This window comes from Ambystoma mexicanum, chromosome 3p (assembly GCF_040938575.1).
Source record: "Ambystoma mexicanum isolate Mex_15411 chromosome 3p, UKY_AmexF1_1, whole genome shotgun sequence".
NCBI classification, from domain to species: domain Eukaryota; kingdom Metazoa; phylum Chordata; class Amphibia; order Caudata; family Ambystomatidae; genus Ambystoma; species Ambystoma mexicanum.
In genome coordinates, this window is record NC_090925.1 from 1,201,116,338 (window position 1) to 1,201,144,107 (window position 27,770).

Sequence of the window (27,770 nt, forward strand, 5' to 3'; positions counted from 1 at the left end):
AGCTTCAGACAATGCCAAGCCTGGTTCTGAGAATTTCCCTTCAGAAGAAGCTCTTTCACAGCAGGATTTCGCAGGACCCATCCAGTGTCTTGGAACTCTCACCAAGGAATGCCTGCAGCCAGTCCCTGCTGGGAACTATCAGGTTCCAAAGTCAGCAAACTGGAGGGATCAACAATGAAATCCAGTGAATCCTACTTCAGCTTCGGGAGTTGCCTTCTCCTGCCCTTAAATTTACATTTCGGCAAGTGACTTCTGGGCCTATCTCATTTCAAGGAGCCCATCACAAGCCTTCATCTGTTGCTAGCTTTGGGCTTTTATGCTATTGCATGGTGGTGTAAGTACCACGAAAGCAACCAACATACCATGGGCTGGTCTGAAATTCATATTTGTACCCAGAGAAGGGCCATTGGTCAATCAGGTGGCTGGAACAGAGGGTGAGAATATACATTCTCAGCCAACTGTTCCAGCCACCCGAGGCCCTTTCCCAGGTGCCACCATTCTTTTTTTTTATGTGGTGTGGCAACAGGGAGTGTCTTCCTATTGACTCCCCATACCCGCGCCCCACCAAACTAATCCTAAACCCTTCGCCACACCCTACCTTCCCACTTACTGCAGGACCAGAGCTTTATGCTCCGGTCTGCCGCACCTGCCTGTCTGACCACAGCCATACAAATGGAAAAGGGACTTAGTCCCCTTTCCCCATGGTGGCTGCCATCTTGGATTCATTATAATAATTATTTTTTCCTTCAGAGGTTGGAGTCACTTACGGTAGCCACTCTCTGGAGGAAAAAAAGAAAGCCATTTGAATCCCGGATGAACCTCAGGGTGCAAATGGCTTTCACGCCGCAGCAGGGGGGGCGGGCATGGGTGGTAATGGCCACAGCCCTTGCAGCCAACAAACCCATCCCTATGGAAACAAATAAAAGGAGATTTTCAGGGGTGGTCTTTTCTGGGACATGTGTGGATGGTGAAGCTGACGACTATAAAACTGAATGTTCGCCATAGGCTCTTGTTCCTGCTTACAATGATGCCAACAATAGTGTTGAAAACCTAACTCTGGGAAATACATATAGGCCTCTGAAGATTCCTTTTGGGGAAAAATTAGGACCGGGCTTGCTTTAGTGACATGACATCCCCTACAGCTCGAGGGGGGCTGGTCTACTGGATATGCACCTTTACCATAGTACATCACAGCTGAGAGTGATTTTGGACTTCCTTAGGAATACACCTGGGAAACAATGGGTGCATCTGTCGGGTGAAATAGCCCTGAAGGCCATAACTAAAGGCTGGAGTCAGTATGAGGGCTCCCCAAAATGAAAGGCCTGCTGTGAATTAACATGGAAATAATGCCCTGCAATTTCAAAGAGAAAAGGAGCGAAATTAGGCATCGAAGCTTGGAGTTGTCTAAAAATGTCCATTGCCTTAAATAAGGGAAAGACATGAAGCAACATGAAGCAACAGTTGAAAAATGTCTTGGAGAACGGAAGTCCTCTTGTCAGCAATGGCAGTATCCAGCATGTTGAATGAAAATGCCCAGATCGTGTGCAAGCCTGCAAAGCAGAATGGTACATTTTACTGTGACAAGAATAATTGTATGTAAAATCCGTTTTTGCCTTTCAGTTAAAGATATGCTCCTCAAAATGTGTGCAAAAATGTAATAAAGGAACTGGAATGCTGTCCATAAGGAGCCCATCGCAGAAAATCCTATAGGTCACAGAGCCTAAAAGGAGATATGAATTTCAGCAGAATTAAAGGTTTCACGGCTAAAAACTTCACTCGTTGACATTGCAATGGTGACTTTAAAATTAACACTTTAAGCATTCAGAGGTACAGCTAAAGTCTTTAAATATATATTTATGATGCCCTTCTGTGATCGCTTTTTGCAGGAAATTACTATTGCAAGGGTTTACATGTTCAGATTGTGTGCATTTGCTAAGGTTGTTTAAAAGTAAAATGCTGTTCAGCAGAGGTAGGCCCCACCCCAAATCTTGGTTTCTAGCTGCATGTCTCTGCTGTAGCTCCCCAAATGTGAAACTAGCTTTCAAAGCCTCGTTGTCATGGGAATGGAAGTCTGGTTCAAGGCTATTCTTTTAAAAATACAAAGCTAAGGCTGATAGAGATTAATTGTGCAGGGGATGAGATATGAAAAATGTCCTGCCCCCCCGCTTTTATGGCTAAAACCACTTAGGCCGTAATAAAACTGGACATTAGCCCTTGAAGCCTTGGGCTAATCTATACACAGGAACTCCTCTTGACATCAAAGCCTGCAACAGATCCATTCCAAGGGTGGGGGTCAGAGCTAAGGAATAGTTTTGCAACAATTGCACAGAATGGGATATATGTTGTTTATGGGATAACTTGGGCAATATTGATTGCACACTATTCATGTTCAGATTTCTGAAAAGCTGTCAGCGAGCTGCTTCTGGTGATCTGAAAACGAATATCCATATTACGCCCACCAAGTGCCATATTTTTCATTAATATAGTTCTAGAGGAAATGAGAAAATACTGTAGCTTCGCACCAGTAGGTCACACAGACACCAGACAAAGTTGATGCAATTCACCGAAAAATATAGTTTTCGGAAAATGCTGGCATATGTGTCCTAATATGATGATAAAGGGCATTTGTCATGCAGTGAGTTTTCCATGTGCAATAACCAGACCCAGCCCCCTGTCCGGGTTATATGATGGATTGGGTCTCCTCCCTTGGCTTCCCAAAACACTCCCAGAAAATCTGGATCTATTATCGGCCCACAGATGGGAGGGAACCCTTGAACACTGCCCTATCCATTCTGCAAGAGATATGACACATCAGTGATGTCACTCATTCTCAAATCAGGACTCTCTCTACCAAATGTTGAGGTGTGCAGCTGACAAAATCTGGAACCATACTTGCAGAGTGATGCCTAAATCTTGGAGTGAAGCCAGGAGCTGTACTAGCTGGAGTGGGATCCTTTTGGAGGTCAGAAAGAAGCCTTGACTGACCCCTTGATTATCACTGCAGTGATGTTCTGGTTGCCCCCTGATGTCCATCAAGCCCTCTCCTGTAAGTATATTAATCCTCAGCCATAGAATAAATAAACCCTATCTTCTTCAGCATTGCCAGAGAGATTCCCCGGTGGAAAAATCCCCTATCTTATTTGTTTGTGTAATTCAGTTGTTTTCTTCTTGGAAAATTATTTTCTTATCCGTGCATTGTAGTCATTTTCCCATTTGAAAAATCCTTTGCCTGTGTGTTTCAGTCAGTTCCCTTTGAAGAACCTCCAGTTGCTTGTGTAGATCCCTTGTATATTGTTCACAGTAAATCAATTAATTTCCACTTGTATTTCACAGGATTGACATAGTGGGAATTTGAAACTAACTCTTGCCAGTGCCTTGTGAGTTGTTATAGTTATAAAGTGTTACCCCAAAGAATTAATTTCATTGTGGGCTGAAAATCAATGTGTCTGTGTGTTTAAATGGTGTTCTACAAAACAAATTTCTATTTGCATCTGTCATTTTAAACCCACACCTATTTCCTATTGTGAGTAATCTGTTTGCCCAGAGCCTACCTGTTATGTGCCTCTGTCATTTTAACTGAAAAACGTTTTCTATCGTGAGTTCCGACTGTGGCCTAAAGCTTGCCTGTCATTTGCAGCCTTAGTAAAAACAAGTGTCATTTGCATTTTCTTTTCCCCGGAAATTTAACTTAACCTTTTTAAAATTGTTTTCCTAATCTGTTCCTCTTCCCCTACTGTATTGTGATAACGAATATCAAATTGTATTCCCTTTCCATTTGCCCATGCATTGCATATGCTAAAATTGATTTCCCTATTGTGTGCTGACTAGTATGTTCTGAAGCCCTATTTGTCGCCTAAGAATAAGCAGCACAAAGTACCTTGTGTGCGGTCCCATTGCAGTTGTCCCAACTAAGTTAAAAACCCATTTTCCTGGTACACAAAAACAAAGTGTCCTATTCATTACTGGCTCCCCATATTGTTTCTGAAAACCCCACTCAAAATCCGATTTTAATCTTGTGTTCCCATTCCTTGCCACTACGTTCCTGCCAAAACTGACAAGCCTAGTGAGCTTCTAGAGGCGGTGAGGGTTGCGGGGACTCACAAATCCTTGGTGTGCGAATGCACTTTCCTGTGGATTGCATTCATTTTCATGGTGTTTTGAACTGAAATCAGTTGTGGTGAAATCAGTAAAGGAAATCTTTGGTCTGTACATGTTTGAGTTGTGCTGCTTGACCCGAAAAAGTACTCTGGGGTTTGTGTTGCCACACCATGGTGGCTATTGTAAGTGTTTATTCAATTCTCCCATTAAATCAGAAATTAATAAAATATTCATTGATAACACAAAGTCCTGGTTCCTGGTCTACTGTGACACAGGGTGCTTGTGGAGGTTGGGAGCGAGATGGGTTGGAGGCCTCCTTAAAAGAATCTAGTTTTTAAAAATAATAAGCGGTTTTATTGTGTGCCACATTCATTGCAGGGGAAAGAGATCCCTGACTTGCTTGTGCTGTATAATATATTGTGACACATCGAGAAAATGTTGTGACTGGTAACAGTTGGGCAGTGGCTGTGCGTTCCTCAAGGGGAATGTGTCAGGGCCAAAAAAGAACTCCCATTGATGGGTCCATTTTTTGGAGTACGGAGTGACAGGAGAACTAATGCAAAAATCTTCTTTCGAGAGAGGGGCGCCTGCTATCTTTTTTGCATTTTTGTAAGGAACTTGGGGTTGGTCACCCTAAGTTACTTGGGGGAACCCAGACGTGGCCCCTTGCTCACTGTGCTCAGAGAGGCACAGCTCCACCTCACTGATGAGGCCCAACAAGGCTGAAACACGTGTATGGGGTTGCTGTTGGTAGTCTTGTTCAAAGGAGGTTTGCCAGGCGTTTCAGGGCCGGACTGCCCTTGTGGGTGGGACAATGACTGATATGCAAATGATTATTCCTCCTTTGTGAAAAGTACAGTGAGCTAAACGTACAGTGAGCTAAAAGCAATGGTTGTGTACTCTCACAGCAGGTAAAAAACACAGAACAGGTTATCTTGCCATGCTCTTTCGATAGAGGGGCGCCTGCTACCTTTTTTGCATAATAGGAAAATCACAACTTGGCTCTCACCATTTAGCTGTTTATAGGCCTCCCTTTTCCTAGCTAAATATCCAGACCCAGCTCGCTATCAGAGCTGGTTTGAGGCAGGCCTGGAGAGAGTGGGAAATTTATGACAGTAGGGAAGCTTCACTGATAAACGCATGCTATAGAAATAATTAGGAATAGTCACATTTTCTGTATTTTTGTACCTAAGATTCAAGAGGGTACTCATGGAAAAGGAGTGGAAGCCAAATATAACAAGAAAGCTTACCAACTTTGAGTCCTTAATGGATAGCAATGTGGAGACAAGGGGCTTAATCTCTAGAATCTATAAAACCTACTGGAAGTGAAAGGGCCAACCTGTGTATCAGCAAAAAGTAAGCGGGAGCCGACTCTGGAGACTCCTATTCCATCAAAATGATGAGGAAAGATTGGTGGCCTAGCCAGTAAAGTCACAGCATCAAACTCCTGCATCAATGGCAGTTCCCCCCAGCGCGTTTGGCTAGGATGTTCAGAGGAGTTGGGGACCAGTGCTGGAGTAATTGTGGGAAGAAAGACTCATGTGGGCATATGCAATGGGGATGTCACAGTGTACAGAGATAATGGCGGCATATGAGGGGATAGATAGACCATTAGATCCATTCTAGATCCTATTTGTTCTACCACCAAATGAGGAAGGATCACACCATGTAGCACACATGATGCACTTAATGCTCTTGGAATCCAGGGTCTGTCTAGTCACAGGATGGAAGAAATAGGTTCTTACCAGGGAGAGAACACTGGCTAAGGAAAGTGAAGGACCGATTCCAGATAGAGAGACGCATGCAGTGGGTTCTTGAATCAATTAGGAACATATGGGAGGAATACTACCGGTTCTGGCCGAAAGCGATTGATAATAAAAAAGTCAAAAGAGCTGAAGGAGATTGAAAGGCGAGAGAATCACCACATGGAGAGATTGGTCACTTGAGGGTTAGTCAGAGGGGGGATGCATAAAAGACTAGGGTAGAAATGTAATGAGCGTCCATCTGCGGAGAACGAACTACAGGATAATATACTATTGTTATAAAAGTCCACAAAGACTAATCCATAGGTCCAGTCCTGTCTCCAGTCTGTTCAATGAGGGTGGATAGCTGGTAAGGGTCTCAAATAGTTAATATGTACTTCAAGGGGAGTATATATTGGGGTTTGCATGGTTTATTACAGGCATGACTAAATTAATAAAATGCAATGAAAAAATGTGGGAACACAGGAAAGTTTAATTTATAAAATGTTTACTATCTATACAAATTGTGAATGCAAATGATAAGGTGTTATGCATAAAGGGATGCTAAATATACCAGAAAATAAAGCCAACATTGTTGGAGCCTTAACTAACCCTCACACATGATAATTAAAAAAGAAACATCAGCTCATAAATATCTCCTCCAACATACACCAACAGCAAAGCAACATGCATAGCAAACAATCAATACATTCTAAAAACTCATAAAATGACCAATTTAAATAAAAAAAATGCACCTTATGTAACAGGACCTCAAAACAGACTCCTACAATCACACGTTAAATGAAAGGACCTCAAAACATACACCCACAAAAACTACCATCACTCGCTCACAACAACGTATCCTCTGACTCTCTTATTTATACCCCACTTCACACAAAACAACAACTAACATTAACATGGCAAGTACAAACATTATCGCATACAGCATAAGTATACACAAAATACCAATAGCACACCAACATATTCCCAGATTAACAACAATCCAAACAATAGGGCAGGTTGAGATTTGAGCAATGCTGATTTTTTTTTATTTTCAGGCCGATTCATGGAATTAATGTGTGCCGAAAATCTCTGCGCAAGCGTGCGAACGCGTGTGAATCGCAGCGCAAGTGTGAAAATCCCAAATCCTGGGAGGTGCGCTAAAATCCTGCGTGGCGCACGTGGGCGCACACGTCATCAAACGGCGTGTGCTACGTGCACAGCGAAAGCGCACATAGTGCGGCACACACAACAAAAGTGGGCGTAACACGCGGAATGGGGAACAACACGTGAAAATGTGGGCGTTACGGGGGAAGTACAGAGTTAAATGCGCGGAACGCCCACACGCGTGCCTACAACACGTATTCATGGAATCGAACAGGGGAAACGCGTGCGCCAAAAAAGATGCGTTAATCCGGAAACATGTAAGCCAGCAGGAAGCAGGCCTACGTGGCCCTGCGCAGCATAAAAGTGCGCGCAAACAACAAACAAACTCAGACGCTATGATGAATATACCGTTCCTTGCAGCAGTGGTCGTGGGACCCCGCAGGAGGAGGAGGATAGTCAGGCCCAGAATTTTTACACCCAGGACCAGCCTTTTTGGGATGCCTGATGACCAGGTGTATGGGAGGTACAGGTTTCCACCTCACATAATACTCGACCTGGTGAGTGAGTGGAAGTATGACCTCACATCACCCACCTTGTGCTCCCAAGCACTGAGCCCCTTGGAAAAGGTGTTCAATGTACTGCACTCCTTGGCCACTGGTTCATTTCAGCGGACAAGTGCCATAGTGGGGGGGTGGCACAGGCCACGCAGTCACGCTGCCTACACCAGGTGTTGGCCATCATGACTGCACGCTCTTCAGTCAGCAGGCACATATACCTGCCCAGAACACCTGCAGAAAGGCAGGCTGCCGTCCAGGATTTTTATGGGGTGGCACACTTCCCCAAAGTGCTAGGTGCCATTGACTGCACCCATGTGGCTCTACGTCCTCCCAGGGCAACTGAGCACATCCATAGAAACCACAAGCACTGGCATTCCATCAACGTGCAGGTAGTATGTGATGCCAAGGGAATCATCACCTCATTATATGCCAACTATCCAGGGTCCACCCATGACAGTTTCATTTACAGAATGTCACCCCTAAACCGGGACCTAGAAGCTGGGCGGCATGGCGATACATGGCTGCTTAGTGAGTATAAATGCCTCTGCACATGCATGCATGTCAGATACTGAGTAATGTCACAACCTCACTAATGATACCTATCATCACCTCCCCAGGGGACAGTGCCTACCCTCTTAGCACCCACATGATGACGCCAATTCGGAACCCCACACCTCCCTTCACCACTCTGGTGGGCAGCTGCTATACGCGCCCCCAAGTAGCTTGCAGGATCATAGTGGCAGCATGTGTCCTGCACATCATTGCAACCCTGCCGGGGTCTGCCGGTGGACATGGTGGTGCTCCCACATCCCCAACCACATGCACAGCCGCTGCGCATGGGAGGGGAAAGGGTAGGTGGTGAGGCAGCCCGTACGCAGCTGGTGGCTAATTACTTTACCTAAAATCACACCCCTGTGGAGTGCACACAGCCCTGGCACATACCAGCTGACAATCAATGATGATGACATAAGGGACAGTCAACTGTCACAACCATACCAGCCTGAGATTGGTCACCTGGAAGTGTTACATTGTGTTCATCCCTACCTACCAAAAGACAACCAATGCTGTGTCACAAAAAGACACACATTTATGCTGCATGAATGACTACCCTCTTGCAAAATACAACATGAAAATAGCGCCATGTCACCCAACCCCTCCCCATCTCCGTTACCCAACACACCATGGCATGTCATGCAATGTGAAAGCAAACAAAGGAATGCACAACACATGATGCAAGTGTCACAAATTGCACTGTTCCAAATGGAAACAGGCCACAGATAATATGCTCCCAGTAATCAATAACAAACAGCACACATGACCAAATACTTACCAGCAACACAATACAGCAGCACAGGATGAACCACTGCCAAAATATGACAGTACAAAATCAAAGTAGTGCAAGTCTTACAACCTGAATAAGCCAGCACATCGACCCCTTCCAACTGCAGAGTGTTGCTGTCAGGCAAATGTGTCAGTGTACTGCATACAACATGAACTGCATCTGCAAAGGAGACGGCCTTGTGAAGACATGAAGAAGGTACCTGTGAATAAGGAGGAAGACATGGATGCACAAGCACATATCAATATACCATGCAGTGTTCAATACAACAACAATCCCCACTAGGGATGTACACACAATTTTGACTACAGACTGCCCAACAGCTCATGGGAGTCCAATGTCACTGTGTAAGTCACTGTCACTTGGTCACACCTTTTGCAAGCCCATGGAAAGGGGAAGCAGGAGGGGTGTGTGTGTCAAGAACCCAAGCATCTAACCCAAACACAGGACAAGCCTGCATGTGCCGAGCTGGAATGCACAGTGGATGCCCACGGGAGCCACACAAGGCAACACACTGTAAAAAAAAAAATGGCCATGTGGGGGCCAGGGGGGGAGGCAACCCAGGAGGTTTGAGGACAGGGTGCACACCAGAACCCACCTGTGTGGATGTTGCGGAAAAAAAAATACCTCCATGGGCTCATGGTCTGCACGGCTACGCTAATTTGGGAGAACTGCTGCTATCGCTCTCTTCACCCTCTGCTGCTGCATCAGGAGGTGGTGGTGCTATAGGAGGCAGCCCACGCAAAGCCCTGGTATGGTCCTCCATGGCAGCAAGCATGCGGGTATTGAAGGTCTGATTCTGGAGGATGATAGTGCGGAGATCCCCATGCAGCACCTCACGGGTTGCCTGTATTTCTGCACGCATGGCCTCGCATGATGCCCGGATCTCCTCCCGAGTTGCCTGCAGCTCAGCTGAGAGCGAACGTGTGAGCTGCTCCAGCTGCTGTTCTGACCTTAAATTTCGGGAAGCCTCAAGTTCACTTAGAGTCTCCCTGAGGAACTGGAGTTCTAACCTCAGGGCTTCCCTGTGGCCCTGTGACAGTACAGAAATGGCTTCCCACAGAGTCTCCAGTGCCGCCCGTCGGTCCCTGTTGGACGCCAACATGTCTCCCTGTGTGATTGGCAAATGGAGTCTGTTGCCTGCTGTTGTTGCTCCATCTGCCTTTCAGGGGGGAGAATGGAAGTGGCCACCCTCTCCATCGCCTGAGCCATCATTTCAACCGATGCTTCCTGTTGTGATGCTATACTGTACATGGAGTTTTCCCATACAGTATTGCCTGGTGGCGTACGGCCACTGCGTCGGCGGGCACCACACTTGTTTGGGGCAAGGCGATCTGCACCTTGCTGTGCTGGCACTGCCTGAGGCTGCAGGACTGCATTCCCCCTATGATCTGCTGGCCCAGGAACAGGATCAGATGTTGTGGAGTGTGACCCTGCATCCGTAACCGCCAAAGGCGGACTTACCAACACTGACATCCCCATAAAGGGTTCTACCCCTGGTGCAGGTGGGTTGGACAGAACAGAATCCCTGCCAGAAACACTCACCTGCGACAGCACATAAGTCTCATCATCCGATTCAGCACCTGAATCATAGAGGTCTGGGTAGGTGCAACCAGAGACACCCCTGGACAGTATGGTCTGCAGTAAGATTGGGTTTTCACCCACCACCACACCACGTCCTCCACTGGTGCCCGGTCGTGGCTGAGATTCCTCCTGGGTCTGCACCATCTCTCCACCTCAACAGCATCAAGTGCATCATTACCTGCAAAAACATGAAAGACAACAAATGGAAACAGGCATGAGCACCATAGCACACACATAGGCCTGACAAGCCAGAGATCCAGTACATGAATTACACATGTCCCACATGACTATAACCCTGGCATGCATGCACTGTCAATGAGTTGGAAGGGGAGGCAAAAAGCAGACACTGAGGACACCAAGATGGAAAAGCAACACATTTGCTGCATGCTGGGTAGCACTGGCATCACACATTAGCCTGTGAGTGGCATGTCCAATACACACACATGACACATGCCAGCACATAGATGCCATGTAGCATAGCCATGATACATTTGACAAGTACAGCCATATGTCAGTGAATGAGTACTGTCACCCATCCATGTGAGATGGACATGATGAGATGAAAAATGCAAAATAGTGTGACAAAATACACATGTGCCACACACTGCAACACATCCAGTGTACAATGATACAGTGATGGCATGCAGATGGATACATCAATGGTTGGTCACTTCAACATGACACGAAAAGACTATCATGTTCCACATTCAAACAGGCCCCAAAAAATGTTGTGAGCAGGCCCTTACTCATTCAGCCTGAATGGTCTAATCATTCCCAGAACAAGTTAATAAATGTGGCCCAATGTGGGGTGTAATCAATGACAGAAGCATGTCACATATGTGGCATTAGGGCTGAAAAATGCGTTGGAAAATGGGAGAATTGAAACAATCAGGCTGAATGAACACTGAAAAATTCAGAACAATGTTGTTGCAAGATGACAGTTCAAGGGCAACTGCAGTAATGTTGCGCTAATTGGCTACTGTGGTCAGAAGGGATACAGTCATACCCAAATCCAAGGCCGCTGAATGTTTTGGAGGAAGCACATGGGTGACCCATACCACTCAGGACTACACACCCTCACCTGCCACTCAATCTGAACACGTCACCCATGCAACATACACATGGATTACACACACATGCATGGGCGCTCACCGGACAATCCACGCCTTGGATCTTTTCTTCTGTGATGAAGGTTCCAGCAACAGACTCATGTTCAGTGAGTTGGTTGTCCTCTGGTGGAGACCCACCGCCAGTCACCAGAGTAGAGGCATGATTGGAAGCCAGCTTGTTCTTTGCTCTGCGTTTCAGGTCATTCCACCGCTTGTAGCAATCATCAGCTGTGCGCCTCACAAATCCAAGGGCACTAATGTGGTCCGCGATGGTCTGCCAGTGTGCCCTACGTTGACCAGGTGTGGTCTTGCACCCTGCAGTCACCAACATTTCGTTGCAATGTGCCGACACATAGGCCACAAGTGCATCAAGTTTGGCGTCATTAAAGCTAGGCTTCCTTGTCGTGCCGGAGTGTGTAGCCGTGCCTGGGGTCCCAGCCTGTAGTGCCAGAGCACCCTTCTTCTTCTTCTTCAAAGGTGCTGCGGATCCTGAGTGGCTTACGCCGCTCTGGTCAGTAGGGGCAGAAGCGCAGGTGTACTGGGTAACAGAAGCCTGTAAAGGCACAATGACCATAGGTCTTGGTGCAGGCATTGGCTGCAGGGTGATGTTGGCAGGGCCAACGTCGGTTTGATGGACCTGGACCGACACTGTCCCAGTTGGGAGACTCGGAGCGGGGGTGGATGGAGCTGCAGCTGCCCCTGCAGCCTCCCCACCCTGGCTACTTGGGGCAGCAGATAACATTGCTGCCCCAGATCCACGTGGCCTGGTGACAGCAACTTTCACCGTCACACGTGGCTTAGACTTGTTGACCTGGAAGTCAGCCTGGGAGTCATCCTGTGCCGGTTCAGGTGCCAAAATGGGCCGGTCCAACAAGGGCTGAGCTGGGATGGTGTCAGCTACATTTCCCACAACCATTGGGGGGGGGGCATGGGTGTCCCCGATTGGTCCTCCACACACAGGGCTCTAGGGGCACCCTGCAAATCCTGGCCACATCCCCTACCACGCCCACCACGCCCACCTTTTGGAGGTCGGCCACCTTTGCCTCCCTTACTGCTTGGTCGCCTACCAACCATGGCACTGATGTTGTTGTGCATATGGGAGTTGCAATAAACAATTGTCCTGGGCAATTGGGGTGAAAGCGGTAGGGTACTTGATGGAATTCATACCCTAGTGCTCTGGCAAGGCTGTATGTGACCCCTGGGGGAAGACGACGGGTCACGCAACGCACAGGCACCCCAAAAACAAACCATACATGCACGCAACCCCTGGTAGACCACGTGTGTGGAAAAATAAACCCGCACTACGCTGTGGAACCCAGAAACACAAAAATAAGCATACGCGTGTTACACGCAGCCTACAATGACCTCTGAAGGGGTACGCGACACACGGGGGCATCCACAGTTGGAAAATACGTGCGCGACTCACCGTCTGATTTGAAAAAGAACGTGAAAAAGACGCGTGTGTGCGTGTTGGTAACACCCCCACCAAAAGAAGAAAAGAACGCAGTTTGAGGAAACAGGGAGTATGAACTGGAAATGTTGTCAAGTGATCGCGTGTGAACCGACAAGAAGTACAAGATACACCCGCTCGCTCGCCACAAAAAGCACGTACAAGGAAATAGCATGATAATCATACATTTTAAGCCAGCCCACACGTGAAACGTCACTTACGCGCTTACGCGCTAAGGCCCTTTCCTCCAATAGCACAGTGACGTGCAGTTTTCTCACGTGCTGATTCACTATGCACCCGGGTTGTGGGCAACGCTTGCACGCATAACGTCACTAACGCGCTTACGCGCTAAGGGCCTTTCCTCGGATTTCACGCTGACGTGCAATTTTTTCACGTGCCAAATAACTCCGTATCAAGCTGGCCACGCGAATACACACGGAAGACCACGCTCCTGCCCAAAAGGCCATTTTCCTGCCCCCAAGAGCCCCGAGCATGCTCCCACCAGCCATCTGCTGCTGCCTGCCTGCTGCCCACGTGCCGTGCTGTTTGGTGCCTGCACGTCAGCCATCTGCAGGGGTCCAGTTGCTGTGTCCACCCCTGCTGGAACAGAAGGGGTGGACTGGGATACCATCGCTCCACAGCCCAGCCCCAGGACCCAGTTGCCCACCCACGGCTGCCTCGGGGGTCGCCATGTCGGGGCAAACACATTCTGAGACCACTGGCGACCCCCAGTCAGAGAGGCAGAGGGCCACCAGCTTCAGTGAGAAGGAAGTTGGTGTCCTGGTGGAGCATGTCCTGGGGCATTATGATGCCCTCTTCGGAACATCACGCGCCAACAAGGAAGGAGGGTCGAGGATCTGGGAGGACGCAGTGGTTGCCATCAACGCGGAGGGGGTGGCAACCCACGACATCAAGCATGTCAAGAAGCGCTAGGAGGACTTGAGGTCCAGGACCCTCTACAAGGCCCGGCGCCTCGCTGAGGGGGGCCGGTGCAGCATGAGCAACATCCAGATGAGGGTCCTGGAACATGTAGCCCCAGCACTCCACGCCCAGATCCTTCAGAGGCAGACTCTGGAGTTGAGTGGTAAGTGGCCAAGCATTGCTGTGTGAGACAGGGCATGTTGCAGTGTGCTTGTAGTCTGATACTTGCCTGTATGTGTTACATAGGCCATGTATGGATGTGTGTGTGCAGGGACATCATGGTCATGCATGCGAGACCAGTAATGTGTGAACCACATGGATGGTGCATGTGTTCCGATGCAACATGGGGAGCTGTATGCGGAATGCACACATGGAAGCATGCCAGTCTGTTCTTGGACATGGAGGGGGTGTGAGGGATGGGTGCTGCTGTCATGTACATGTATGGTGCACATGTGTGTGTGTCTGAGAAGTGTGTGTGTGACTTTGAAACGCCATGGATGCATGACACATGTCCGTGATGATGTGTAGATTCACTCATGCAGTGCCGTCACCGTTGAATCCACTGTGCCTAGCCACTGTGTCTGTGGTGTACAAGCCATAATGCATGACCCTCCGGTGATGTGTGTGCATGGGATCAGTGTGAGCCATGATGCATGCAAGTTTGAAGGCAACATTTTGGTTAACAGAGGCATGGATGCAGATGTTGATTGCAGGCGCCGGGACTGTTTCTGCATGTGTGTTGCATGCATTCACCCATGTGTTGTGGAGGGACAGGATGGAAGTGACATTTGACAGTGCCACTCATGTGTTATTGCTTCCTGTCTAGGGGAATATTGTACTGTACCCTGATGCTTGTGTTCTATGTCTCCCTCTACGCAGCGTCAAGGGAAGAAGAGGGCGGGGACGGCGCTGTGGAGCCAAGCAGCGGGGGTGCCTCCACCGGGCGGCGACGCAAGGCCCAGCCATTCTCCCAGGAATTGCCATCCTCCGGGAGCGAGGGGGCTGGTGCCGTGTCTGCCACTACGGCTGTAGCGGAAGGGCCAGGTGAGCCCCCAGAGGGGCTTGCAATGGCGGAAGACAGTGTGGAGACATCCAGGTTGGTGGTCTCCACGGAGGAGGAGCCCGCTACTGAGCCACACATGGGGCCTGGTGGGGGTAGTACCACTGGTGCAAGTGGTGCAGTCCAGGGCCAGTGTCAGGAGGCAGCACAGGTCACCGCGGAGGGGCCTGTGCATGTCGCTGTCCTTGACCCTGTGACTGCACCACCATGCACCAGCAGGGATGCCCTGTCCCAGGCCCGTCCGCAGGTAGGGGGGAGTGCCACGTCATCTGCCTCTCCACTACCTGCGGACGAGGGGTCCCACGACCGTATGGGCTCCGTTCTGGTTGGTGTCGCGTTGCGCACGCATGACATTCGTGATGACGTGCGTGCTTCCTGGGCGGAGCACGCACACCATCACGAACAGCAGCGTCGCGACGTGGCACTGTTGGGAGGGGCCCTGGTCGGTGGGTTCCTACATGTGTCGCGCACTCTGGCGGACCTCTCGTCCTCTGTGGAGACTATGCGCCAGTCGTTCTCCCTGCCGTCTTCCGGCCCAGATTCCACCAGGGCCCCTGTGGACCTGGCCTGACCAACACAGCCAGCTTGGTGGAGATCCCATCCCTGCCACAGTCAGGAGTCGGCAGTCCAGCAGGGGTGGACCCCCCAACAACTGGAGACCAGCAGATGGAGGATGTGCAGGCATCGGACAGGGCACATGGACAGCAGCAACAGCAGCAGGCTCTAGGTGGGAGCAATGATGGCTCGGGGCCATCGACATCTGAGGGGCAGGCATCGGCCAGAGGGCAGGAGAACCCTAGAATGGGAGTGTCTTCCGTGTGGCTGTGGTTGGGCCAGCGCATAGATGCGGAGCGGCGGCGGGCGGAAGAGGCATGGCTCACCATGGTCAGGGCGGAGTTCTCCATGCGTCGGGCGTTGAGGCAGGCAGAGTGCCTTGAGGCAACTCGCAGGGAGTTGGAACAGGCCATGAGTGCATCCCTGCGAGACCTCGGGGCCATCACAGAGTGAGCCGCAGGACTTGCCCTTCGCTATTGTGTATGGTTAGATAGTGTTAGGTTTCCTTTGTTTTTCTTTTAATTTGGAGTAAATGGACATTGCTCCACTTCGTGTGTATATAGTTTTTTCTTCATAGGACATTTTTGTAGGTTTCCTTTTCTTTGTGGATCATGGACCATTTGGACTTACATTGTATATAGTTGCAGACTTGTACATACTTTCTTTTTCTATATTCCCATGGATCAATGTTTTTTAAAAATTTGGATTAAGTTTTTATTATGGACATTGGCAATGGACCACTTTTTTATTCTACATGATTTTTTTTCTAACTTCATTGGATTTACAATATTTTTTTTCTACATTGGTCCTTGTACATTGATTTTCATTTTACTATTCCTCCAAGTCAGTGGCATGGGTAATTTGGGAGTGGGTTCTGTGGATGGTTGCATGCTTGGATTGGGGGCAAGGGGGATTAGGGTTGGCTTTAGGGACATGGGTCTGTTTTGTTAGGACATGTTGTTTGTTGGGACATGAGTCGGGGCCTGCTGGCCGGTGCCCCTCACTGCTGGGGGGTGGGGGTGCTGGGGGACATGAGTCTGGGCCTGCTGGCAGGTGCCCATCACTGCTGGGCGGGTGGGGGTGCTAGGGGACATGAGTCGGGGCCTGCTGGCAGGTGCCCATCACTGCTGGGGGGTGGGGGTGCTGGGGGACATGAGTCGGGGCCTGAGGCTCACTGCTGGGGGGTGGGGGTGCTGGGGGACATGAGTCGGGGCCTGCTGGCAGGTGCCCATCACTGCTGGGGGGTGGGGGTGCTGGGGGACATGAGTCGGAGCCTGAGGCTCACTGCTGGGGGGTGGGGGTGCTGGGGGACATGAGTTGGGGCCTGCTGGCAGATGCCCATCAATGCTGGGTGGGTGGGGGTGCTGGGGGACATGAGTCGGGGCCTGAGGCTCACTGCTGGGGGTGCTGGGGGACATGAGTCGGGGCTGCTGGCAGGTGCCCATCACTGCTGGGTGGGTGGGGATGCTGGGGGGCATGAGTCGGGGCCTGCTGGCAGGTGCCCCTCACTGCTGGTGGGTGGGGGTGCTGGGGGACATGAGTTGATGATCACTAGTGGAAGGTGACATGTGGGCTGGCTGGGGGACATGCCCATGGTGGATGGGCTGCCTGCGGGACATGACCAGGGGTGCAGGGTAGTCCCCTGTGGTGTGGGTTGCCTGCAGCGGCCGTGGAGGGGGTAGAGGGCACACCTGGGAGGACACACACTGCCAACTCACGTGTGGAACTCCCCGCGCACCCCATTGGATACACGTACGCCTCTCTGACAGTGAAATCATGTGTGAATCTTCCCGTGCACCCCCGAAATCCACGTACCCCGCTCGCACAGACCCAATAGCGTGTGGGACTCCCTGCGCACCCCAGTAATACATGTACCCCGCTCGCACAGGGCCAATCGCGTCTGAAACTTCCCACGCACCCCCGAAATAAATGTACCCCGCTCGCACAGGGCCAATCGCATGTGAAACTTCCCGTGCACCCCAGTAATACACGTAACCCGCTCGCACAGGACCAATCGCGTGTGAAACTTCCCGCGCACCCCCGAAATACACGTACCCTGCTCGCACAGGGCCAATCGTGTGTGAAACTTCCCACGTACCCCGGAAATACACGTACCCTGCTCGCACAGGGCCAATCGCGTGTGAAACTTCCCACGCACCCCCGAAATACACGTACCCTGCTCGCACAGGGCCAATCACGTGTGAAACTTCCCGCGCACCCCCGAAATACACGTACCCCGCTCGCACAGGGCCAATCGCGTGTGAATCTTCCCGTGCACCCCAGTCATACACGTACCCCGCTCTGACAGTGAAATCGCGTGTGAATCTTCCCGCGCACCCCCGAAATCCACGTACCCCACTTGCACAGGCCCAATCGCGTGTGGGATTCCCCGCGCACCCCAGTAATACATTACCCCGCTCACACAGGGCCAATCGCGTGTGGAACTTCCCGCATACCCCGGAAATACACGTACCCTGCTCGCACAGGGCCAATCGCGTGTGAAACTTTCTGCGCGCCCCCGAAATACACGTACCCTGCTCGCACAGGGCCAATCGCGTGTGAAACTTCCCGCGTACCCCGGAAATAAATGTACCCTGCTCGCACACGGCCAATCGCGTGTGAAACTTCCCGCCCACTCCCGAAATACACGTACCCTGCTCGCACAGGGTCAATCGCGTGTGAAACTTCCCACGCACCCCCGAAATACACGTACCCCGCTCGCACAGGGCCAATCGCGTGTGAAACTTCCCGCGCACCCCAGTAAATCACGTACCCCGCTCGCACAGAGCCAATCGCGTGTGAAACTTCCCGTGCACCCCAGTAATACATGTACCCCGCTCGCACAGGGCCAATCACGTGTGGAACTTCCAGCGTACCCTGGAAATACATGTACCCTGCTCGCACAGGGCCAATCGTGTGTGAAACTTCCTGCGCACCCCAGTAATACACGTACACCGCTCGCACAGGGCTAATCGTGTGTGAAACTTCCCGTGCACCCCGAAATACACGTACCATGCTCGCACAGGCCCAATCGCATGTGAAACTTCCCACGCACCACAGTAATACACGTACCCCGCTCGCACTGGGCCAATCACGTGTGAAACTCCCCGCGCAGCGGGTACATGTATTCGGAGGGGTGTGCGGGAAGTTTTACAGGCATTTTCATGGTTGGGGGCCTGTGCGCCATGTACGGGATTTGATTTGTGCACTGTACATGGCGCACGGGGAGGGGTTGGGGGCGTAACTGGCGCTGCTGCAGGGTCACTGCGCCACTCTGCGCCACGGCTGGTAATGGATGTTAAAATCCATGAATACGCTGTGCACGGAAATGGATTTTGGCACACGCGGCTGGCGCAGACTGTCGCACGTGCACACTGTGCGCCAGCCGCGTGCGCCACTTGTGCGCTGGATTCTATGAATTACCCCCTCAATGTTTGTTATTTAAGTATACATGGCCCTCCTCCCCACCACGTGTGCACTTTATCTTTTTGAAGATATTAACCTTCCATATACATTTTGTTTACATTTTTTTTGCATATATATATATGGCCAAATTCTGCAGGAATCCAACTGTCAAACAGTGACCCTCAGTCACGACTGTGTGCGACCATGGTTCCTTGTCCTCAGCCTAAGCATTATATCCATTTGTTCATTGGATTTAGAATTTACAGCCAGGGGAGTAGTCTTCTTTACAGCCTTCTGTTGTTTCACAAATGCATTTCTGAAAGTATAGGTTTTTTTAATGTGCCTAGCTATTTTCCGAAATTATTCTCTGAAGACTGCAATTCTTAATGTTCATCATGAAATGTGTTTGATTTATTACTTCTGTATTCATATTTTTTGGACGTTTGAAATCTTGTTTTTCTTTTGTACAGCAACCTGCTGTCCCTTGAGCCAAATGCATGCCTAACCAAATGTATCAAATTAATGAAAAATAAATATGTTTGATACTGACCAAAATGTGACCTTCACTTAGTATAGAATGGCTAACATCTACTTTAGCTGCAGTATACAGAGATTGCATAGTAGTCTTTCCTCTTAGTTGACATCCAAGAATGACTACTGTCTATTATCCATGTGCTGAGGAAACAGTGGAAGATACTGTCTCTATTTATAGATGCAATTAGGACTCCAGTTCCTTTTTACAACAAAATACTGCATTAGAATGGGGTGACTTCACATCTCCATTCAAGGCTTGAAATATTAAAAAAAAAGATAAATGGCCTCATTACGAGCATGGAGGTAATGAAAAAAGGAAGGGGGAATGATATTACCGGCATTGTTAACGGGTCCGGGCCATTACGAGCCGACAACCCGCCAATACCGCCACCGCCCGTACCGTGCCCCTTCTTACCAGTATGCGCGCGTACACGCACCCCTTCGCGGCGTAAATACTGGGATGCCGCTAATAGGAGGACATCACAAGTTACGCGGGCATGCACTTACCGGCATCACAAAGGTGGTAATTAGGGCCTGCACGACGGCAGCAATACAGGCATCGCGGACCACCCATAAATAGCAACCTGCAGTGCAGGCAACTGCCACAGGTGCACACAAACACCACAGGTGGAGTTAATGGAGCCTGTCCCAGTACAAAAGGAGTACACCCACACACTACACCCCTTCCTACACCAAAATGATACAACTAGCTGTTGCAATCATGGGGCTGGAGGACATGCCTGTACTGCTACAACTACAGCAACAACAGCAATAACAACAACTACACCTACAACAGTAGGCAGCACAGAGGAGACGCAGGAGGAGAAGGAGGGTGAGACAGGCCCAGCAAGTCCCACCAGTGCAGCCAGTGGTACCACGTAGGCAGCCACCAATCTCTCGCATCAGACCCAGTCCATTCAATCTAACTCCTGAGCAGATCCACACCCTGTACCATTTGGACCGGGACACCATCACCACCATAGTGGACATGATACACAACAACATTGTCAGCCCCATAGAAATATGCACTGCCATCCCCCCACTACTAAAGGTGGTGTCTGTGCTCCACTTCCTGGCCATAGGCACCTACCAGCACACAGTGGGCCAGCTGCATGGCATATCACAATCACTCTTTTCACGCATGCTGACCCAAATGCTGGATGCCCTCCTGAAGCATGCTAGCACCCACATTTCCCTTTCACGGACTGCCCATGAGCTTGCCGACACTAAAATAGGCTTCCATGCACTGGCAGACATGCCCAATTGCGTCTGTGCCCTCGACTGCACCCATGTCGAATTGGTTGTCCCTCATACAATAGAGGCAGTGTACTGAAATCGCAAGCAATACCACTCCATCAATGTGCAGACGGTATGTGACTCCTGCAAGATCATCACACATTGTTGCGCCCGATATCCCGCATCTACACATGATGCCATGGTGCTGCATAACTCCACGCTATCCCGTTACATGGAGGGACATGCTGGGCGATGTGCCTGGCTGCTCGGTAAATTGCCTGACTGAGCCATGGCAGTGCATCATGGTGGTGAGGTGGGGGGATGCATACTCCACCTGGGTGGGATTGGGGGGATGCATACTCCACCTGGGAGGGATTGGGGGGGATGCACACTCCACCTGGGTGGGATTGGGCGGTGAGTGGACAATGCACTCAGAGCTAAACACTGTTGACCTGAACATCCCAACCAGAACATGACACATCAATTGCATACATAACACCAATGCCGTACCTCAATGACAACATGAAAGACGCACAAGCAGGCCACCATGGGTATGTCAAGCGATGAATGACTGGACATGATTACAACTGTGCCAATGCCGCTAGTGTGAATAGGTACAGATTAGCATACACTCAATTATTGGTGGCAAGACACTGTTCCGCATCCACAGTACATCTGCATCAGCATGCAAGAGAACACCCTGCATCGTCTGTACAATGCAATCCACACTAGCAGACCATAGTGCAGTACACAACACATCAAATGAACCTGTGTACATACATACAGGTACATGTGCATGTCAGCACCAAATAGCAACTGAGCACTGGGACCATGTGGACATGGACACAGGGTGTGTGGGGAGTTGGGCACTGTGCGCTGTCGTGAATTGAATGGACACACATGAAATGAACAATGTCCAGGCATTAAATGATTTTGAACACAACAGGTGTATTAGGAATTTTTACAAAAAAGTTCTTCCCACCTCCACCACTCACACGCCCTCCCCCCTCTTCCCAAAACACCCAAACACCCCATACCCCCCAAACACCCTATACCCCAATAAACACCCATACCCATCAATGAACACCCCCTTCATCCCCTCTACGCCACCAACACCACCTCCCCCCTCACCCATTGTCATCCCACACTATTTCTGTTTTTTTTGTGACCAGCATTTCGGTCTGCCTAGCACTGCACCTCGTCATCCGCACAGGGCTGGAGGGAGCGGAGCTTGCAGGTGTCGACGATGGGGTGGATGCGGATGGGACTTGCACCGCCGGTGCAGGTTGTTGGCGCTGCATGTGTTGAAGCAAGCTGGTTAGGATCTGCGTGATGGCCCCCAAACTGTCACAGATCATGGCTGCACTAGAATTTATGGCCGCAATGGTCCCAGCATTGGCCTCACAGATCTCTCGCCGTGTTTCCTCGCAGTCAGCCACATATTGGCGCACCAGCTCGATCATCGAGTCCGAGTCCTGCTGGGCCTCTACCCTTGACAGGCGTGCCTCAATTTCAGTGGGGGCTGTGGAGGTAGAGTGTGTTGCAGGTGGGTGGGCCTTTGCAGGGATGGCCTCTGGGGTGGTTGTGAGATCTGGACTGTGCAGTTGCACTGCAGAATCCAGCGTGGAGCTTGACAGTGAGCCCTGAGTGGTGTGTTGGGTGGTGGATGGGGGGCTTGTGGTGTGGGGACATTCCACATGGATAGTTCCATCAAGGTCCGTGTACTCCTCCGCTTCCACATCCACATCACTGAGTGGGGCTGTGGCTGCTGCCTCACCCACTGAACTTGTGGCAGCGGACTGGGTGCCATCAGCATCCTCTTCAGCTGTTGTTGGCAGCTCAGTAGTGGCAGTCTCGTCCACTGCTGTGGTTTCCTCATGTGCCTGCCTGGCCTGTGCACGTGCCCTGGGTTGCACTGTGGGCCGCGGTACTGCCCCAGAGGTTGAATGGCCAGTGCCCTGTGGTCTGGCCCTGGATGTAGATGGCCTTGGGGCAAGGTCCTGACTTACACCTTCTGCATCAGTGCCTGTGGGGGAAGAAGAGATGCAGGGCATCAGTGATGGTGTTACATGCAAGATGAATGAGTTGGTGCTGCGCATTATATCATTTCTCATGCATTGCAATCTGATAGGTGTGTCACACAGGGTAGTTTCAAGGGGGGGCATATTGGCATGAGCCGTGGTGTCTCCATTCGGCACTGTTGCGTACCTGGTGGCATGCCATTGAATTGAGGTTTTTGTGATGTATGACATGCAAATGGTCCCTGTGGGTTGGGTGTCTGTTGGTAATGGGATTTGCACACAGCATGCATTTCATTGTGGCAGGGTTTGGGCCTCCATCTGGACATGGATCTGTATATGTGTGTATGATGGGCCATGCATTGCCTTGGCTAGGCTCACTTCCACATCAGTTATACTATGTCATGATATGGCCTACTGGGGTTTGCAGGGTCACTCACCTCCATCTCCCGATGTCGCTGCGCCCATCTCCATTTCTCCGAAGCCCTCCATTGACTCCATTTGGATGGTCGTGCTGCAGGTTTCCTCCCAGCACGTCAGTTTCACTGGTGAGTGGGCACCCCCGCCTGTGGCCATGGCCTCCCTGTGATTGCTGTCCAGGATGTTCCAGACCCTGAGACGTAGAACGTCCCATCTTTTTTTACAGTCTTTGACTGTGTGGGTGTGGTGCCGACCGCTGACACCTTGCGTGCAACCTCCTCCCAGATTTACTTCTTCCTCAGCTGGACCTCCCTTTTGAGGTTATTAGCAAAAACCTCTTCTGCATTGGCTGCAAGAGTGTTGGCCAGCATGTTCAGCTCCTCATCAGACAAGCACTTCTTACGCAGGCGAGGGGTGGTTTTGCAGGTAGCCTTCGACATGCAGGGTGGTATGGCACTGCTCTCTCCTCTATATCACTACCGGATTGGGAGGATGGCAATGGATTGTGTTTTTAATGATGGCCACCGGCACATTTCCCATTCCGACGCGATGACGTTACTTCCGGGTCCGGTATTACGAGCCCGGTATTACCATAGTGTTATTACCGGGTCGTTATTAAGGGGTTGCTCCTTGGCAGAGGCGGTATCGGCGGGTCCCGTGATGCCGCTATCGGGGGGTTGGAGGGCCTTCAGCGGCATGGCGGTACGGCCATTACCGGCATGGGGGTTCACGCGTGCTCGCGCACTCGTAATCAGCTCCTATTAGCGGCGTCAAGGGAGCACAGACCTGCTACTTCCTCATGCCGGTAATGACTCCTTTTTTAGCGGGATTCTCGTAATGAGGCCCAAAGACTTGTAGTGGGCTGCTGTTCCCCCCAGGCCTTTAAAACTATTAAAGAGAACTCATCCTTGGTAAATGGGGTGGTGACTCTGGAATCAACCTGCAAGATGTGTGGGGACTTCAGGAAAACAATTTGACCCAAAAAGTTTAGCAGGTTGCCACGACTCTCCCAGCAGGTTTATCAAATATTTGCAAGTTAATTTCCTTCTGAAGGACATGTATATGTGAGGTCATTTTGTTGATTCTCCATTAAGTGTACTTATACGTGGGTTACTGTTTTACACACACAGAGTGATTGACTGCTCGCTCTGGTAGACATCACCACATGACTGAGGACAAAAAAATAGTTACTAACTTTAAAAGATAGACTATCTGCCTGTGTGTTGTCAGAGTCTACAATTATATACCCACAATTGGGGCCTTCTTCAGTGGATAGACGGTTACTTTCTCAGTGTTGGCCAGGTTTTGGAATAACTTGCCCATTTCCTTGAATTCCACGCCCACACTGTTGCATTTTTTCAGAATGCAAAACAAATAATAAGAACATCCACGTTAGCAAAGGCTCTACTCAGCACCAGGCAACATTTAGTTTTGTGTTTGCGCTATATAGAGATGTCAACAGGCTCCCACTCGCTTTTGATGAATCATTTATGAGATGGTTGCTTATAATAAATCGAAAGAAATGTACTCACTCTGACATGTTTCAGTATCATAAATGGAAGACAGAAGAAGCTTCTATGTTAACCTGGAAAAGCAAAAATCACAAAGTTAATGGTCTCCCTATTTGTAGTTGTGATATGAAGAAAATAGATTTTAATTTCGGATGAACATTTTTTGGTTATATACAATGAGTATCCAAACATAAACCTAAAGGCTCATTAACATGAATTTTCCTAAACATTCACAATATACATCTACTAGGTAAATCACCATTGATAAAGTTGATTATTGCAAATGTAATATGTGTATTTTCCTCCTTAATAGCTTATCAATGTTAGTATACCAATGGCTGAAACCTGTTTTCATCTAGATGCACAATATTGTTTTTAGGTTTATACAGATGTAAAAGCATAGAATAAGATTTGTTCACAGAGTCAGGATTTAATGAGTTTACAGTCCAGTGTTACACATACAGCAGTATCCTTAGAACAACGTGTTTACCTTTTTCAAAAGCTATTTTTTCATCCTGACAGAATAGTATCTGCTATAAGCACCTGGATGGGAGGGGTGGGGGCCATGGAGCCTCACAGCCAATCAGGAACAGCAGAAGGTGGTCTATCCCTCATGTTTTTGCCTGCAATCCAAACTGCCTCAGAGGCTTCAATCTTCTACCTGGGAAGGTAAGCTCTTGCTGCTCCAACCCTCTGTCCCCCACCCCCTCACCATTAACACCTCCCTTGCCCATTTTCCTTCCCATCCCAACACAGGCCCCATTTACCTGCAGCCGCCTCGTCCCCCACCAAAGCAGGGAACACTTGCTGTTCCAGTCCAGCCCCTCTACACAATGGGTGCCATGGAAAGGGAGAAGGGACTACGTGTAGTTCCCTTCTCCGTATGTCCATGGTGGCCATTTTGGTATGTATTTGTTTGTTTACATTGAGAAACAGCAACTGCGTCATTTCTCAATGTAAGAAAATACTATTAGCACCCCGGAAAGCATACCAGAGTGCTAATAGAAAGAAACTCCTCTGTGGGTGGGCATTTACTTGGGCATCAGGCATTACCTGACCCCTAAAACCTGCCCACGTCTGGGCGCATTGCTTAAGTAGTTTCATGAAGATCATTCAACAAAATCTGTCAAGCGTCCACTGCGAAAACATACATGTGTTCTTTTTTTATTTTATTTTTTCTCTTTTTTTTACAGTACATACATGTGTTCTTTCCACAATCTCCTTCCAAAAAGGGCATTGTTCTTCCAGATTCCAGAGTAATCTTCCTGTTATCACAAAATATTTTTCTATTTTGTCAACCCAGGCTCTGTTTTACCAGTTTGCCTGTTCTTTGCCATGAATTTCTGCATGTAGTAATTACAATTGCACAAGTCAGAAATCTGACGGTTCCTTCAGGGTTGTGAAATTTACTACAGCATATACAGTAAACTCCTAGAAAACATGAATATTTTTCTGAAATGCTGCATGGGGTATTTCCGAAATTAATTATATCACTTTTATTACATTTATTACATGATTTTGAAATACCAGAAATAAGCTTCACCTACTTAAGATGCCTACTCTATTTAAAAATAAACTGAATATCTTTAATTCCCAGAAAGACGTTCTACATTTAGCCAAGGGCAATTTCCATTATCTTTCCTGTGTGAAACCATCCCCTTCCATGAAGAGCTTTACAGCTGATGTCAGCTCAATTAGCACTGGTTGTTGGCGCCACTAATCAGGAAGCTCAAAACGTGGGCATTGCATGCTGGTAGTACGCCCGGATTCTGAGACGGTCGATGTCTGCCACCTCATTTGCTTTCCACTCATCTGCTCACCCACATTACTTCTCAATTTAAACTTAGCTCTCCCCCACCTCTGCTTTTGCGTGCCACACTTTGTTTTGGCACTGCCACTGCCCTAGAAAGTTAAAACTGCTCTTCTCTGAGTTCTCTTTTCTTTTTTTTACATGGTCGCCATCTTTCTTAGGGCAGGTTTTCCATTAGTGAGAGATGCTTGGTCGTAAGGGTCCTTTCATGAAAGGAAACATGTTTTTTTGGATCCATTCGATCCAGGTAATTTTGACGGGGTACTTCAGGCAATGACTATCCCGAGGGAATTCCACCTGGAAACAGCATCACAGCCTGTATTTTTAGTTTCCTTGTAGCACACATGCTACACCACCAAAATAAAAGGCGGTTTCCAGTGTTGTTTCTTTCTCGTAATTACTATGTTATTTGCCAGAGCAACAGCCAGAAACAGAACTCTGGCCATATTCCTTTCTTAGTCCAGAGACTCCTAACAGCAGGCAGCCATCTTGCAGTCCCAAATACTTCATATGGTTTTAATAGAACTGAATGATGTCAACAAGGCACCATTCAACCTTAATTTTTCTTGTGCAAACTTCAACAGGCCAGTAGCAGGAATTCACAGGGTAGTCATTTGTTATTTTAGTGCTTTTCTTCCTAGGTGATAGTCATGAGAAGTGAGTAGTCCAAAGTGGATTTTGGTGGGTGGTGCTAGCAGCATGGAGATGGAGAAGGTATTAGATGTTTGGAAGCTGCTGATGGGTAAATTGATTTCATTCTAATATGCTGTTGACCCTGGCAGAAATTATAGCTTTTCCCGAATTCAAAGAGTCTTTGTGATCCCACTTTTTATCTACACGTTCACTGATATGTTAACTTAGACCATATTTTTGTATGCCAATCATAAATAACCAAAATCTTCCTAAATTAGAGGGTTTTTCCTATTTTGTACATAGCCACTCTGATTCTGATCTTGACCATAAAATTACTTTCACATGTGGGCCAAGAGCCTTACAACCCGGTCTGATCTATTGGATTACATGGGCTTTACACAAATCCCCAAGGCCCCATCATACACGTCTAGATTTTTCACTTAATTTCACTGATCTAATATACAGCAGCCCACCTATCACTGACCGGAGGGATACCCTAAACCTTTCACACTAGACTAGTATCTCTAACACAATGGACGCTCTTCTTCAGAAATAAGATTTTTAACATTAAATACCATATTCTTACTGTAAATATGTGACTTTTCCAAAATGCAAATCCATTCATACCTGAGGGCATCACTCCAACACAAGAAAACATCTAAGGCCCAAAGCTTAACTTGC

The 27,770-nt window shown here is 49.0% G+C and overlaps 1 protein-coding gene across 5 annotated transcripts in view; it reads right to left on the bottom strand.

Moving 5' to 3' along the window:
• The window catches only part of MYOT (myotilin), a 546,673-nt gene that overhangs the window by 298,782 nt on the left and 220,121 nt on the right, over nt 1-27,770 (bottom strand). For all 5 annotated transcript variants that reach the window (XM_069652618.1, XM_069652622.1, XM_069652620.1 and 2 more), the window contains one exon: nt 24,668-24,720. In XM_069652618.1, the coding sequence (XP_069508719.1) occupies nt 24,668-24,675 (8 nt within the window). In that variant the 5' untranslated portion in view covers nt 24,676-24,720. The remainder of the gene's footprint in view (nt 1-24,667; nt 24,721-27,770) is intronic.